Genomic DNA, 14,452 nt, shown 5'->3' with positions numbered 1-14,452 from the left:
TTTATTTGTTTGGTTTCTTTGTATTTTAGAGGCAATGCTCGTTCGTTGTGGATGGGTGTTTTGTGGGCCTTGACTTCGGGCACTGGTGTGGCGGTGGCTTTGTTGCAGGGTTCAGTTGGTCCTTTAATTGGTGTGGCCATATCGGCTTCACTTTTGCCACCCGTCGTTAATTGTGTAAGTATATTGATTTCACTAACAAAGCTTTTATTAAATTATAATTTAATAACTTTATCATTGTATAGCTTTTGCTTTTAGTATTGGGCCTAATTTAAACCGATTTAAATTTTAAGAAAAGTATTTTTTGAAGCTACCAGAAGTTCTATTTCAAAATCTATTAAAATTTTGTTTGTAGCTTGTTTACTTCAAAACTTATTGAACTGTTTATAAATTGTTTACCTAATTAATATTAATCATACGCTCTGCTGAATTGTCTTTACAAAATTTTATAAAAAATTAGTTTATGTTTCTAGACAAAATGATTATTTTAATTCTTGTTACATTTTCTTTAAATAAAGCATTTTGTGCTTAAATAAATTTAATATTTTTTCCCCAAAACTTGTATTTTCCTTGCAGTTTACATTTCAAATAATTTGAAGCAAATTTTTTAACAACATTTTTAATTGCTTAAAACTATAATTCACTTTCTTTGCTGTTGACTGTGTTAAACAAATTTAAAACGGCTTAAACTATAACTGTAGTTGGGAATAAACTCTAATAACCTAAAAAACTTCATGCAATAAATCTGTCACAATATATTTTTTTCTTAAAATATATGACTCTTTTTACTGTTGCCATTTAAAAAAAAAACTGAATAAATGATAAACTGCTACAAATTTGCCCATTATAAGCCTGAAACAGTAAATGTGTTTTATAACAATGTAAATATAAAAAACTAACCAATATTTTTCAAATAAAAGTCAAAAGTAATTTACAGCAGTTCTAATTTTTTGTAAAAAAAATAAAAATATAATTATTCTTGAAAAAGGCAACACTACATTAAAATGGAATCAGTATTAAAAAAAAAATTTCGAATATTTTTTTTTTAATTTCAAAATTTCTCCTTAATGCTGAAAAATTTTATCCAAATTTGTTGCTTATTAAAAACTTAAGGCTCTAAAATATTTAAAACAAAATAAAAATTGTTCATGTTATACTTAAAACTAGGTAAATTTCATTAAAAAATATTTTGGTATAAAGGAGCGTATGATTAATATTAATTAGATAGAGTTTAAAGAAAATTCACCATAACTTCTTTATTTAGCAAGGGATTTGAAAAATTTGTATAGTTTTCCAAAGAAAACAAACTAGGCTTTATTTATAGGTACAAGTTTTAAAGAACTCGTTTCGATAAATTTTAAAAAAAATTTTGAAAACCAAAAAAAAAAATTCGTAAGAAATTTTTTTTGGAAATTTTTAAAACATAATATTTTAAATAACGTTTCATAATGGAGTTTAAGTCAGAAATAATATTTTTAGCTTCACAATATTCTCTCAAACCTGAAGACCTTTAAAATTTTATGTAGAACTAAAAGAAATTTCTAATTGACATTTTGCTATACAATGCCGTATGATTTATATTAATTAGTAAGTGATGGCAGAAAATCCTTAATATTTTTTTCATTTAGCAAGGGATTTGTTAGATTTAAAAGGAATTCGTAACTTAACACAAAACGTTTTGTGTTTTAGGTACTAGTATTTAACTACTAAAGCAAACCAAACATTTTGGTTAATAGGAGCGTATGATTAATATTAATTAGTTAGAGTTTACAGAAAATTCACCATAACTTCTTTATTTAGCAAGGGATTTGAAAAATTTATATAGTTTTCCATAGAAAACACACTAGGCTTAATTTTATAGGTACAAGTTTTAAAGAAATCATTGCGACAAATTTTATAAAGTTTTTTGAAAACCAAAAAAATAATACGTTTGAAAAATTTTCAAAATTTTTTTTATTTTCATATTTTACACCTTCACAGTATTTCCTCAAAACCCAAAATCCTTTAAAATTTTGTATATAACTAAAAGAAATTTCTAATTGACATTTTGCTATACAATGGCGTATGATTAATATTAATTAGTAAGTGATGGCAGAAAATCCTTAATAATTTTTTCATTTACCCAAAGATTTGTTAGATTTAAAAGGAATTCGTTACATAACACAACAGGTTTTGTTTTTTCGGTACAAGTATTTAAATACTAAAGCAAACATTTTGAAGAAAATTTTAAAAACAAAATAAAATATTCCAAATTTTTTTTCAATTTGAAAATTTTTCCTCAAATCTTAAACAAATTTGCTGCTTATAACAAACTTATGGTTAAAAATATTTAAAACCATATAAAAAAACGTATGTTCTTTTTAAATCTAGTAAAATTTAGCTATAAATGATTTTGGTATACAGTAGCGTATGATTAATATTAATTGGTTAGTGTTTACAGATAATGCTCCATAACTTTTTTATTTTTTAAAGGATTTGAAAAATTTCAAAAGGCTTTCAAATAAAACCTATTAGGCTATATTTCTAAGGTAAAAGTTTTAAAGAAAACATATGCAAACTTTTTATAAATTTTTTTAAAAACAAAAAATAATTATTTTGAACAATTTTCTAATACATACATTTTTTAATAAGAATTCATAACTGAATTAGAACCTAAAATAATATTTTGCACCTTCACAATATTCCCTCAAAATCTAAAAACTTTTAAACCTGTATGTAGAACTAAATTTCGAATAGACATTTCGATATACAATATCGTATGATTAATATTAATTAGTAAGTGATGGCAGAAAATCCTTAATAATTTTTTCATTTACCCAAAGATTTGTTAGATTTAAAATGAATTCGTAACTAAACAAAACAGGTTTTGTGTTTCAGGTACAAATATTTAAGTACTAAGCAAACATTTGGAGGAAAATTTTAAAAACAAAATAAAATATACCAATTTTTTTTTCAATTTGAAAATTTTTCCTCTAATCTTAAACAAATTTGCTGCTTAGAACAAACTAATGGTTAAAAATATTTAAAACCAGATAAAAAAAACGTATGTTCTTTTTAAATCTAGTAAAACTTAGCTATAAATGATTTTGGTGTAAAGGAGCGTATGATTAATATTAATTGGTTAGTGTTTACAGATAATGTTCCATAATTTTTTTGTTTTTTAAAGGATTTGAAAAATTTGAAAAGGCTTTCAAATAAAACCCATTAGGCTATATTTCTAAGGTAAAAGTTTTAAAGAAAACATATGCAAACTTTTTATAAATTTTTTTGAAACCAAAAAAAAATTATTTTGAAATATTTTCTAATACATACATTTTTTAATAAGAATTCATAACTGAATTAGAACCTGAAATAATATTTTGCACCTTCACAATATTCCCTCAAAATCTAAAAACATTTAAACCTGTATGTAGAACTAAATTTCGAATAGACATTTTGATATACACTGGCGTATGATTAATATTAATTAGTAAGTGATGGCAGAAAATCCTTAATAATTTTTTCATTTACCCAAAGATTTGTTAGATTTAAAAGGAATTCGTAACTAAACACAACAGGTTTTGTAATTTATGTACAAATATTTAAATACTAAAGCAAACATTTTGAAGAAAATTTTAAAAACTAAATAAAATATTCCATTTTATTTTTTCAATTTGAAAATTTTCCTCTATTCCTAAAAAATTTTATACAAATTTGCTGTTTGTTACAAACTTTTGCTATATAAATATTTAAAACCAGATAAAAAAACGTATTTTCTTTTTAAATCTAGTAAAACTTAGCTATAAATGATTTTGGTATAAAGGAGCGTATGATTAATATTAATTAGTTAGAGTTTACAGAAAATTCTTCATAAGTTTTTTGCTTTTCAAAGAAATTTAAAAATTCAAAAAGGCTACCAAAGAAAACCCATTAGGCTATATTTCTAAGGCAAAAGTTTTGAAAAAGCCATATAAACAAATATTAGAAAAGTTTAGAAAAAAAAAATAATTCGTTTAAAATTTTTTTAAAATTTTCTTAAACATAAATTTAATAAACTAGCTCAAATATTTAATTTATTTTGGAATATATAGAATTTTGCAAAAGTCTTTTTCAAATTTGTGTGAAAAATTCTATGTTCAACCAAAGAGAAAAATACATTTATCAAATAAAATCTGTGATGGAAAAAAATCTCTACCAGTCAAAATGAAATTTATCATTTGCTTTGGAAAACAAAAATTATGGTCAAAGAACATGACTAAAGCAACATTAGCCATTGCTGGCCTTAACAAATTAGATTTGTTGGTTTTCTAATGTCTTGTAATGTGTAAAGTAGCCACTAAGTGTCGCGCTCTATTACTTTCCATATAAAACACTAACAAGAAAAAGACTGGCTCAGAAAACAATGGCGTTAAAAACACTTAATCATGGTAAATGTGGTGGTTTTCTGGAATAACAAAATATAAAGACACACATTTAAATGCAGACTTACAAAGTTTAGCATCATATTTGAGAGGCACAAAAAGTTAACACAAAAGAGGCCTTGTTTTTCCCAACAACATTTTACAATCTTGTGTTTTTTTTTTTATTTCAGCTTTTCTAATAAATCACACCACAAAAGCCAAAAAAAATACAAAAAAAAAAAACCAACAGCAAACATACATAATTCAAAAACTAGTTTCTTCTTATTTGTCTCACTGCCCTGCCTCTCTTAAAATTTCCCTTTAAGCTAAGTAAATAAAATGTCCCTTACTCTCCTTTAGAAACTTGTTTATTGTAGCCAGACAATTAATTGTTATTTTTTGTCTCCTCGCTTATAACTGTGAGAAAGTGTATGGGTGTGAGTTCTGCTCTCTGTCATTTGTTATTATTAAGGCTTTGTTGGTATGTTTTTCATGTTTGTTTTGTTTTTCTCTGTTAGCACTGTATTTGTTTTTGTGTCTGTTGGCTTTATGGTTTTTATTTGTTTTTTTATTTTTCTCTCTGTAATTGTTGTATGCTTAAGCATGTGTGATAATAAATTATGAAATTATTTAAGACCACAATGTTTGTTTAAATTTTGGTTGTGAAAACATACAACTTTCACAAGAGAATTTTAAATATTCTCTTAGAAAATTAACAAATATTACTGGGTTTTGGAATGTGTCATATAGTATAACCATATAAATATAAAAACTACATTAGATGGGGTTACACAGAAGTGGTCATATTAAATATTTAAAGTTTTCGGTTTGAAAAAAAAAGTAAGAGAACTTTATTTGGCTGTTGGGGATCATAAGTGTACAGCATTCACCCAAAGTATACTTTCACATAAAGATTAAAAATATTTTTTGTTTCAAAAAAAATTATTGTTTGAAAAAAAAAAATTTTTTGGCTGAAATTTTTTTTGTGAACCAATTTTTGAAACAGAAACAAAATTTGAATTAAAAAAAAATTTGTGGAAAAAAAATTTTTTCTTGAAAAATAAAATTCGGTTAAAAATGTTGGATTTACAATGGATGGCGTATCTTTTGAACAAAGTTTTTATTTTTAATAACTTACATATATGTCATTTTGAAGGGTACATAACCAGCATTTATTCTCACTTAGTTATTGAGTTATCTTTTATTCGAAAATGTCGAATTTTGTGCCCACATAGCATCATATGCTGGAAGTTTTGCTTTACTTCTTTAATTTGAAAAAAAATAACGCTGAAGCACACTGATTGCTTATGGAAGCTTATGGTGAATGTGTTTCATCAGTATCGATGTGCAAGATATGGTCTGAGCGGTTAAGAAGAGTGATTTTGACACGGAAGACAAAGATCGCCCAGGCCAGCCAAGAATAGGAATCATTACTGCATGATGATTGCTGTAAAACTCAACAAGAGCTTGCAAAATCATTGGCAGCAACTCAAGCAGAAATTTTTGCGAGTACCAAGATTCATCCAAAAGCAGGGAAATTGGGTACCGTACGAATTGAAGACAAGAGATCTTGAAAGATGATTTTGAATGTCTGAAATGCTTATTGAACGATATGTATGAAAATCATTTTTGCACCGAATCATTATTTCTGATGGAAAATGTATCCATTAAAATAACCCGATGCGTAAGCGATCTTATGTGAAGCCAGGACAACCAGCCGAATTGATACCAAAGCCAAATATCGATAGGGAAATTCTCCGTATTTGGTAGGACCACAAGGATCCTATCTATTATGAGAGAATCTGTACCGAACGCATTAGATTAGTTGGAAACGAGAATTGGCTGAAAAACCCCCATAATATGTAGCCAGACATGACACCATAATATTGCATCATGACAACGCTCGGCCATATTGTGCAATACCTGATGAAAACACTTTAGAATGAAGTGATTGGGAAGTTTTGTCTTAACCGCTTTATACTCCAGACCGTGCCCGTCCAACTACTATTTGTTTCGATCTATATTGAACGCTGTTTCTGGGCTACGGTTCACTTTGGAACAGTGTATCCGATATTACTAACTTTTTTTATAGATTTTCTTAATATTTCATTTAACAATATGCCAATGGTTTTTACCTTAGTCTCATTTTATACTAAAATATGAAAAAGTTCAATATTTTTGAAGGACGTTAAACTCCGTCCTGTGGCATATTTTTGAATGTAATTGAGATATTGACTTGAATTTTTTTTGTAAGAACAAAAATTAACTTATCTAAACCAAAAAAAGTAGTTGGGAATAAATGTGGATCAAATTGTTGCTAATATTTGCAATCCTATTGAAATTTTGATATAAATTTTAGATTTAAATAAAATAAAATAAAATCTTTATTTATTAACAAAACTCAATGAAATTTTCAATGTTTTTTTTTTAAATTTTCCATTCTAAATAATAAATTTTTAAAAGACTTGTCAAAAGATCAAAAAGAATCCCGCAATTCCTAAAAATTTGAGCGAAAATCCCAAAAATTGTATTTTTTAAAATTTTTCCCATAGGATCCAAATTTCCTTTGGGACTGGGGAAAATACTTTGGGGGAAAAATAGAGAACACATCAGAGTTTCCAAAGCAGCTTTCCGTTTTCTGATCCCAGCTTTGGAACTTTAGAACATGTGGCCCAAATTTGAAATTTTGATAACAAAAAAATAGGTCAAATTCCGAAGGGCATAGAGTCGTTATATTTGAAAAATAGAACATGCTTTTTATACCATAATGTTGTATGAAAAGATAACTTACAGAAAAACACAAAAATGTTAGCTGTTCTTAAAGAAAGTTTTTTTTTTGTAATAAAAAAGAGTTAAGTTACCTTTTTGCCCAAAAAATAGCAAAACTCTACTAGTTTTTGAATTTTTAAATGGAAAATCTTTTTATTTTGAATCCATAATTCGCATTTCTCTTTTTGTATATTATTGGCAATTTAGTTGTCTAATTTATAAAAAAAATCGAGTCGATTCCGTACAAAAGTACGCCCTACATTTAAAAAAAGTGGACCAAGGTATGGCAAAAATTTAAAAATTTCAATTTTGAAATGTCTATTAGTCGGAAATTATAAGAGATAATTAGCTTACATATCCATGTTTTTTCAAGACCTAGCCGGGGGCTTTCCAAAAATGTAAAAAGATTTGAAAACGGATGGGAAACAAAAAACGGCACGTGTTTAAAAATTTTACATGTCGAAGGTATCCTATTTTGAGCCCCCATAGAGCCGCCCCTGTAACATTTAATAACATAGAAGCGAATACTCCTTGTCGACACTCATGTCAAATTTTATCCTGATCGGACTAGCCGTTTAGAAATGCCAGATTTATTTCCAAAAAATTTTGATTCGAATCAAGCCAATACACAGTGGGACGTATTTGCTTGATTCGTTCTTGGCCTCAAATGATGACCAGTTCATTTGGCTCGGAATCCCTATGTTGTCAGAAAGATGTGAAAAGGTTATAAATAATAATGGCCAATACTTTGAATAAATTTATGTAGGAAATAGACTTAGCTATTTCTGTGGCAAATCAGGCACATACGCTTTTCAATAAAACAAACACTTTATTAATCTTTAATAAAATATAATTTAAATGTTTATTAGTTCACTTTTGTTCTTATTAAGTAATAATTAGTCCGCGTATATGTCCGTCTTTGCTGATTGTTTAATGACCACTCTATTGTTCCTCCTTCTGTTTGCTTGCAACAGCCTCTGTCTGCTTGTCACTCAATCTGTCTGCTCTCACTCAATCTCTCCTCATACTCATCTTTCTACATTGTCCGTTCGTTTATACTGTCCGAATATTATATCACCCTACAATCGGCGATCCTGACACTCGATTCGCCCCGAATCGATTTCACCACCTTTTCATATTCTCGGCCACAGACACGGTTCTATTCGGACCCTCATGGTCTCCTACCTTCTCTACCTCATACCTGCCGTGCTGTAACCTACCAGTAACCCCATAGGGACCTAGAAATTTACCCTTCAATTTCAAACCAGTACCAAACTGGGTTCGCTTAATGGCAACCATATCGTTCACCGTATATTCCTCTTCTGGCTTCCGGAATCTGTTAAAAGACTTGCGGTTCTCGTCCTGTATCTTCGCCATGTTACTTCTAGCCTCGATTCTTGCCGCTTCCCTTTCCCTATCGAAAACTCCTAAGTTTTCCTCCTCTATCATCTGACGGATGTCTGGGTACTCCGTCAACTTCATTTCCACTCCTGTCATTAGTCTAAACGGTGAGTAATGAGTACTTCGTGGTGGGGTTGAGTTAATCAACATTTGCACCTTTCGTACATGTTTGTACCAATTCACTGCCTTCTCCCGACATAACTTCGTTAACATAGGCACTACGATCTTGTGGATCCTCTCCACTTGCCCGTTTCCTCTCGGAACACCTGTCGCTATAGTGAGATGTTGGATATTCTCCTCTTTGCAGTAATCTTCAAACAGCTTTGCAGTAAATGCGGTTCCTCTGTCAGTTATAATCCTCGAAGGATTTCCGAAAATTGATGCCTGTCTCTCCAAACTCTCAATCACGGATTTCGCGTCAGTCGATTTTGTTGGATAAAGCCAAACAAACTTCGTGAATGCGTCGACCACCACCAAGATGTGGTTATACGCCTTATGTGTAGTCTCCATAGGACCAACGTGGTCTATATGATATGTCGTCATAGGCCCTCCATCTTTATTGATAGGATTCAATAAACCCTCCTTCTTTCCGGCCTTGGCGTCAGCAATTATACACTCTACACAACTCTTTGTCACCTTTTCCACCTTTGTCGCTATCTTCAAAATATAATACTGCTTTTCAATCAAGTCCTGTGTTTTCTTCGCGCTAAAATGGCCTTGTCGATGTGCGATCTTTATGATCTCTTCCTCCATCTGTTCAGGTACAACAATAAGCTCCTTATTGGGATCCTTATAGAGTAAATCGGCCTTCAAATAATAGTCCTCGTAACTATCCCTCTTCAGAACTAACTTTATAGCTCTTATCCTCTCATCTGCCATCTGTGCTTCTCGCAGTCTATGAGATAAATCTCCTTCCGTCAACAAACAACTTACTCTGCTCAGAGCATCTACATGTTTCATCTTGTTTGCGGGTCGATGTTCAATCTCGTATGAGAATTCCTGTAAAAACATAGCCCATCTTGCTACTCTTGGCGGAACATCGTTCTTTTCCATCGTCATCCTGAACGCATTACAGTCGGTAACTATCTTAATGGGTATGCCCAATAAGTAAATACGCCATTTCTTCAGAGCTTCAATCACTGCTAATATCTCCAGTTCGTATGAATGATATTTTTCCTCGTGTGATTTCGTCTTCCGGCTCATGTATTGCACTGGGTGCATTTCCTGGTCTTCTGAGTCTTTCTGCATTAACACGGCACCATAACCGTATTTGCTGGCATCTGTGTGGATCTCCGTAGTCGCATCCGGTGAAAACAAACGTAAAGTAGGTGCTTTAATGAGCTCTTCCTTTAGTTGTTGGAAAGCCAACAATTCTTCATCATTCATCTTAAATTTCACATCCTTCCTCAACAGATCGGATAGCGGCTTAGCTATCACTGCATACTCCCTAATAAACTTTCGGAAATAGGAGGTAAGTCCTAAATACTTCCGAACTGCTTGACAATCTTTGGGTACAGGATACTTTCTAACAGCTTCCGTTTTCTCCTCAGAAGGCTTTATCGAACCATCCTCAACTTCATAACCCAAGAACTTTACCTTTCTCCGCAGGAACTGACATTTTCGCCACTTAATCTGTAGTCCGTTTTCCGCTGCCTTCTTTAACACCAACTTCAGTTTTTCCAATCCTTCCTTCCCATCTTTGGCTGGAATTATAATGTCATCCATATAGACAACTATAGTCCCGTCGTATATCAGATCACGTAGAACTGCTGCAATATACCTAGTAAATACCGCCGGCGAATTACTTATTCCAAAAGGAACGTAGATAAATTCATACTGCCCTCTATTGGTAACGAACGAGGTATATTTCCTAGACTCTTCTTCTATCGGCACATGGAAAAATCCATTAACTAAATCCAACGTCGTATACACCCTTGCTCCTTGAAGTTTGTCCATCACTTCGTCCATCAGTGGCATTGGAAAATTGTCCCGAACTATTTTTGCATTCAACCGTCTGTAGTCGCAACACAGTCTTCTACCACCATCCTTCTTTGAAACTAACACGATCGGCGACGAGTATTCTGAAAAGCTAGGTCTGATGATTCCCTCCTTTAACCAATCCTCGATCTGCTTTTCCACGAACACTTGATCTGTGTGTGCCATGCGTCCTGGTCGTTGCGATACCGGAATATCGTCCTTCAGCACAATCTTCATCTCCACAGGAGTTTTAGACACCTTTCCGGGCCTATAAGTCCCAATCAATCTTCCTATTTCCCCTTGAACCGCAGGTTCCAAATGCGATAAATCCACTTCACCGTCGTCCTGGAATGTTCCCGCAGCTATACAGATTTTAGCGAACTCTGTAAACAAATCCTCTTCTACCTTCATAGGTACCTTCATAACCTCCATCTTCTCCATCACATCTTTGTTTCTGACTTCGGTAATTATAGCATCTTTAGATCCCCTCTTTAGATTCTCCATCTTAGCGTCCTTCATCTTTACATCTTTCATCTTTACATCCTTCTTCATCTCATCTTTCATCTTTACATCTTTCTTCGTCTCATCTTTCATCTTTACATCCTTCTTCGTCTCATCTTTCATCTTTACATCTTTCTTCGTCTCATCTTTCATCTTTTCATCTTTCTTCGTCTCATCTTTCATCTTTTCATCTTTCTTCGTCTCATCTTTCATCTTTACATCTTTCGGGATTCTAAAATATGCCTCACCATCCTTTATAATCACCTCAGCCCTATTCAGCAAGCTATTACCAATCATAACGGAATGGATAATATCTCTCTCAGACACAACATAAAATGTTACCTCGAATGTGATGTCATCAATCACGATCTTCGTACAAAAACATCCTATCGTCTCTATCTCGCTCTGACCTATGCCACGTAATTTCACCTTCTCATCGGTCAAGTCGAAACCTCCTAGTGTTATCACCATATCCCATCTCATTATGCAGATATCACATCCTGTGTCAATCAGCGCCTCAATTGACTTATCTCCAAATTTGACCTCCTTAAAAATGAGGGATGAACCCGCATTCACCATATTCGCCTGATCATTACCGTTCCTCGATGACGGTTTAGTCTTTCCGTTTCCGCATTCAAATGATCTATGACCCAACTGATTGCATTTAAAGCACTTGTACTGCCGGTGTGGACAATTGTTGGCCATGTGACTTTCATCACCACATTTAAAACATTTCCTCGGTTTCTCCTTCTTCACCAGGCTTGATGCGTTTTCTCCTCCTACAGGTCTTTCAACACCTCGATTTACTGATCTTGGCTTGGCACGTATCCTGTCGTACACCTTCATCTGCTCCTTTAGTGACCGTATATCCTTAGCTTGATACAGCACCGCCTTATTTAAATTGGAATCGTTTATCCCGTTTATAAAATACTCGATGACACTAACTTCATCCAGACGAATCTGCTTACCGAGTTCCATAATAGCGTACAGATACTCTAACAGCGATTCTCCTCCCTTTAATTTCCGATTACGAAGAGCGCGATGCACCTCCGCAGCCGACATCGTAGTTCCGAATTCTTCCTCTAACGACTCCTTTAATGTCACCCAATCACGAATACCCACTTGACTCCTTATGAATAATCGTGCAGCTCCTTTCAAAAGCTGCTTAGCGTACACGAACATTTGAAGTGGCGTCCACTTGACGATGGTCGCCGTCTCCTCAAATTCCGAAATCCATTGAAAAACATCCGGTGAACCTGTGCCTTCAAAATTCACCAAACTATCTTCTAAATCCCTTAAAGTATAAAAATTCTCACGTGGTGCTACCTGACGTGACTCCTCCTCCGTCAATAATCTACCATCTCCATCATCACCTGCATCTACAAAGTCCAATTCAAAGTGTTCCAATAACCTGTCCCTTAAGTCGGTTTTCCTTCCTCTTGTGTCCAGTCCTAACTCCTGTAATTTTTCCCTTAGGTCACTTACACCTAAACCCATAATAGTCACAACGTCCATGTCTTTTACAAAAATATTGAAATATTATAAAATAGAATATTATAAAATAAAATATTATAAAGTAAAATATTATAAAATCCAAGATTTATAATATTAAATCAAAATAAAGTTAATTTAAATCAAAAATGTAATAATTATCAAAAGTTTAGAAAAAGTTCAATATTATTTACCATCAAATCAAAATTAATTTAAATTACGTTAATCTTCAATCATCAAAATTAATTATCAAAAGTTCAGCAAAAGTTCAAAATTATCCAATATCAAATCAAAATTTACTTTAAATTAAAATTCATCAATCATCAAACTTAATCATCAAAATTCAAAATTCCCTAGTATTAATTCAAAGTTAATTTAAATTACGTTAATATTCAGTCAGCAAAATCAATTATCAAAAGTTTAAAATTATTCAGTATTAAATCAAATAATATAAAATAAATCAAACCGTCCACTCATCCATACAGCTCTACTTGTCTTCTGTAGCGCACCATATAATTGTTGAATCAAGATCTTACTTGCAGCAACAAAAATCTTCTTTCTTCATTCACTGTATAGTACAGAGCATTGATTTCATCAGCTTGGCGACACCACTATGTGTTGTTATTGTCCTAATATTCACGTTGTTGTTGTAGTTTCCTCTTAAACAGCAACCGCCATACACCTTGGACTGTTGTTGTTGTAGTTTCTTCTTAAACAGCAACTGCTATACACCTTGCACTGTTGTTGTTGTAGTTTCTTCTTAAACAGCAACTGCTATACACCTTGCACTGTTGTTGTTGTAGTTTCTTCTTAAACAGCAACTGCTATACACCTTGTACTGTTGTTGTTGTAGACACACACCAAAAGTATACACACATCAACTACGTTGAATAAAATCAGTCAGTTACACTTTGAATAGTTTTCGTTCCCACGTACTATGCTGTGTTGTTGTTGTTTTAGTCTTCAAAACAGCATCATTCACCATAAACACTCAATGTATTTGCCACATACAAAAAAAAAGTTCACAAAAACTGTAACGTATTTTGTTCCGTTTTTGTTTTCGTTTGCCTCATACAAAAAAAAGTTCACAAAAACTGTAACGTATTTTGTTCTGTTTTTTTCCACGCACACATGTAATATTGTCTATATCAATATCAACAAAAATCCTAGTGGAGTTATTCTCTCCCACTCTTCTTATTACTCCCTTGAGTATCAGATAAAGTTTCACTCATTTATTTTGATGAACAATGGGTGGAGCTTAGTCAACCACCTTTTAGTCACATACACATCAACACTTATAATCTCTTATTTTTGGTCTATCGACTCTTTTCTGCTTTTGTTTGTTTGTGTGTTCTTGATCAGTCTCAACGTTTGGTTTTATGTGTTCGTCTTCTTCTTTTACTTTTGTTCTCTTAACTTCTTTCGTTCTCTTAACTTCTTTAAACTTCTTTTAACATCTTTAAACTTCTTTTGTTCTCTTAACTTCTTTAAGAAAAAATCTTTTGAACACATAAAACTTCAACACAAAACACTTTTAACACCTTTACACATATTAATTCTGGTCGAATTAAATTTCGGTTGAGCCCCCATGTAGGAAATAGACTTAGCTATTTCTGTGGCAAATCAGGCACATACGCTTTTCAATAAAACAAACACTTTATTAATCTTTAATAAAATATAATTTAAATGTTTATTAGTTCACTTTTGTTCTTATTAAGTAATAATTAGTCCGCGTATATGTCCGTCTTTGCTGATTGTTTAATGACCACTCTATTGTTCCTCCTTCTGTTTGCTTGCAACAGCCTCTGTCTGCTTGTCACTCAATCTGTCTGCTCTCACTCAATCTCTCCTCATACTCATCTTTCTACATTGTCCGTTCGTTTATACTGTCCGAATATTATATCACCCTACATTTATGTTGTACAAATGTTTCAAAA

General features: G+C 32.1%; 2 protein-coding genes across 2 annotated transcripts in view; one reads left to right on the top strand and one right to left on the bottom strand.

Moving 5' to 3' along the window:
• Positions 1-14,452, bottom strand: part of LOC135950898 (uncharacterized) — a 315,472-nt gene that overhangs the window by 276,691 nt on the left and 24,329 nt on the right. The gene's annotated exons all lie outside the window — the stretch shown is intronic.
• The window catches only part of LOC135951308 (uncharacterized), a 106,161-nt gene that overhangs the window by 71,301 nt on the left and 20,408 nt on the right, over positions 1-14,452 (top strand). The window contains exon 9 of the mRNA XM_065500931.1: positions 30-174. Coding sequence (XP_065357003.1) covers positions 30-174 — 145 coding nt within the window. The remainder of the gene's footprint in view (positions 1-29; positions 175-14,452) is intronic.

The sequence above is a fragment of the Calliphora vicina genome, chromosome 2, assembly GCF_958450345.1.
Source record: "Calliphora vicina chromosome 2, idCalVici1.1, whole genome shotgun sequence".
Lineage (NCBI taxonomy): Eukaryota > Metazoa > Arthropoda > Insecta > Diptera > Calliphoridae > Calliphora > Calliphora vicina.
This window is presented reverse-complemented; position numbering and strand designations above follow the sequence as displayed.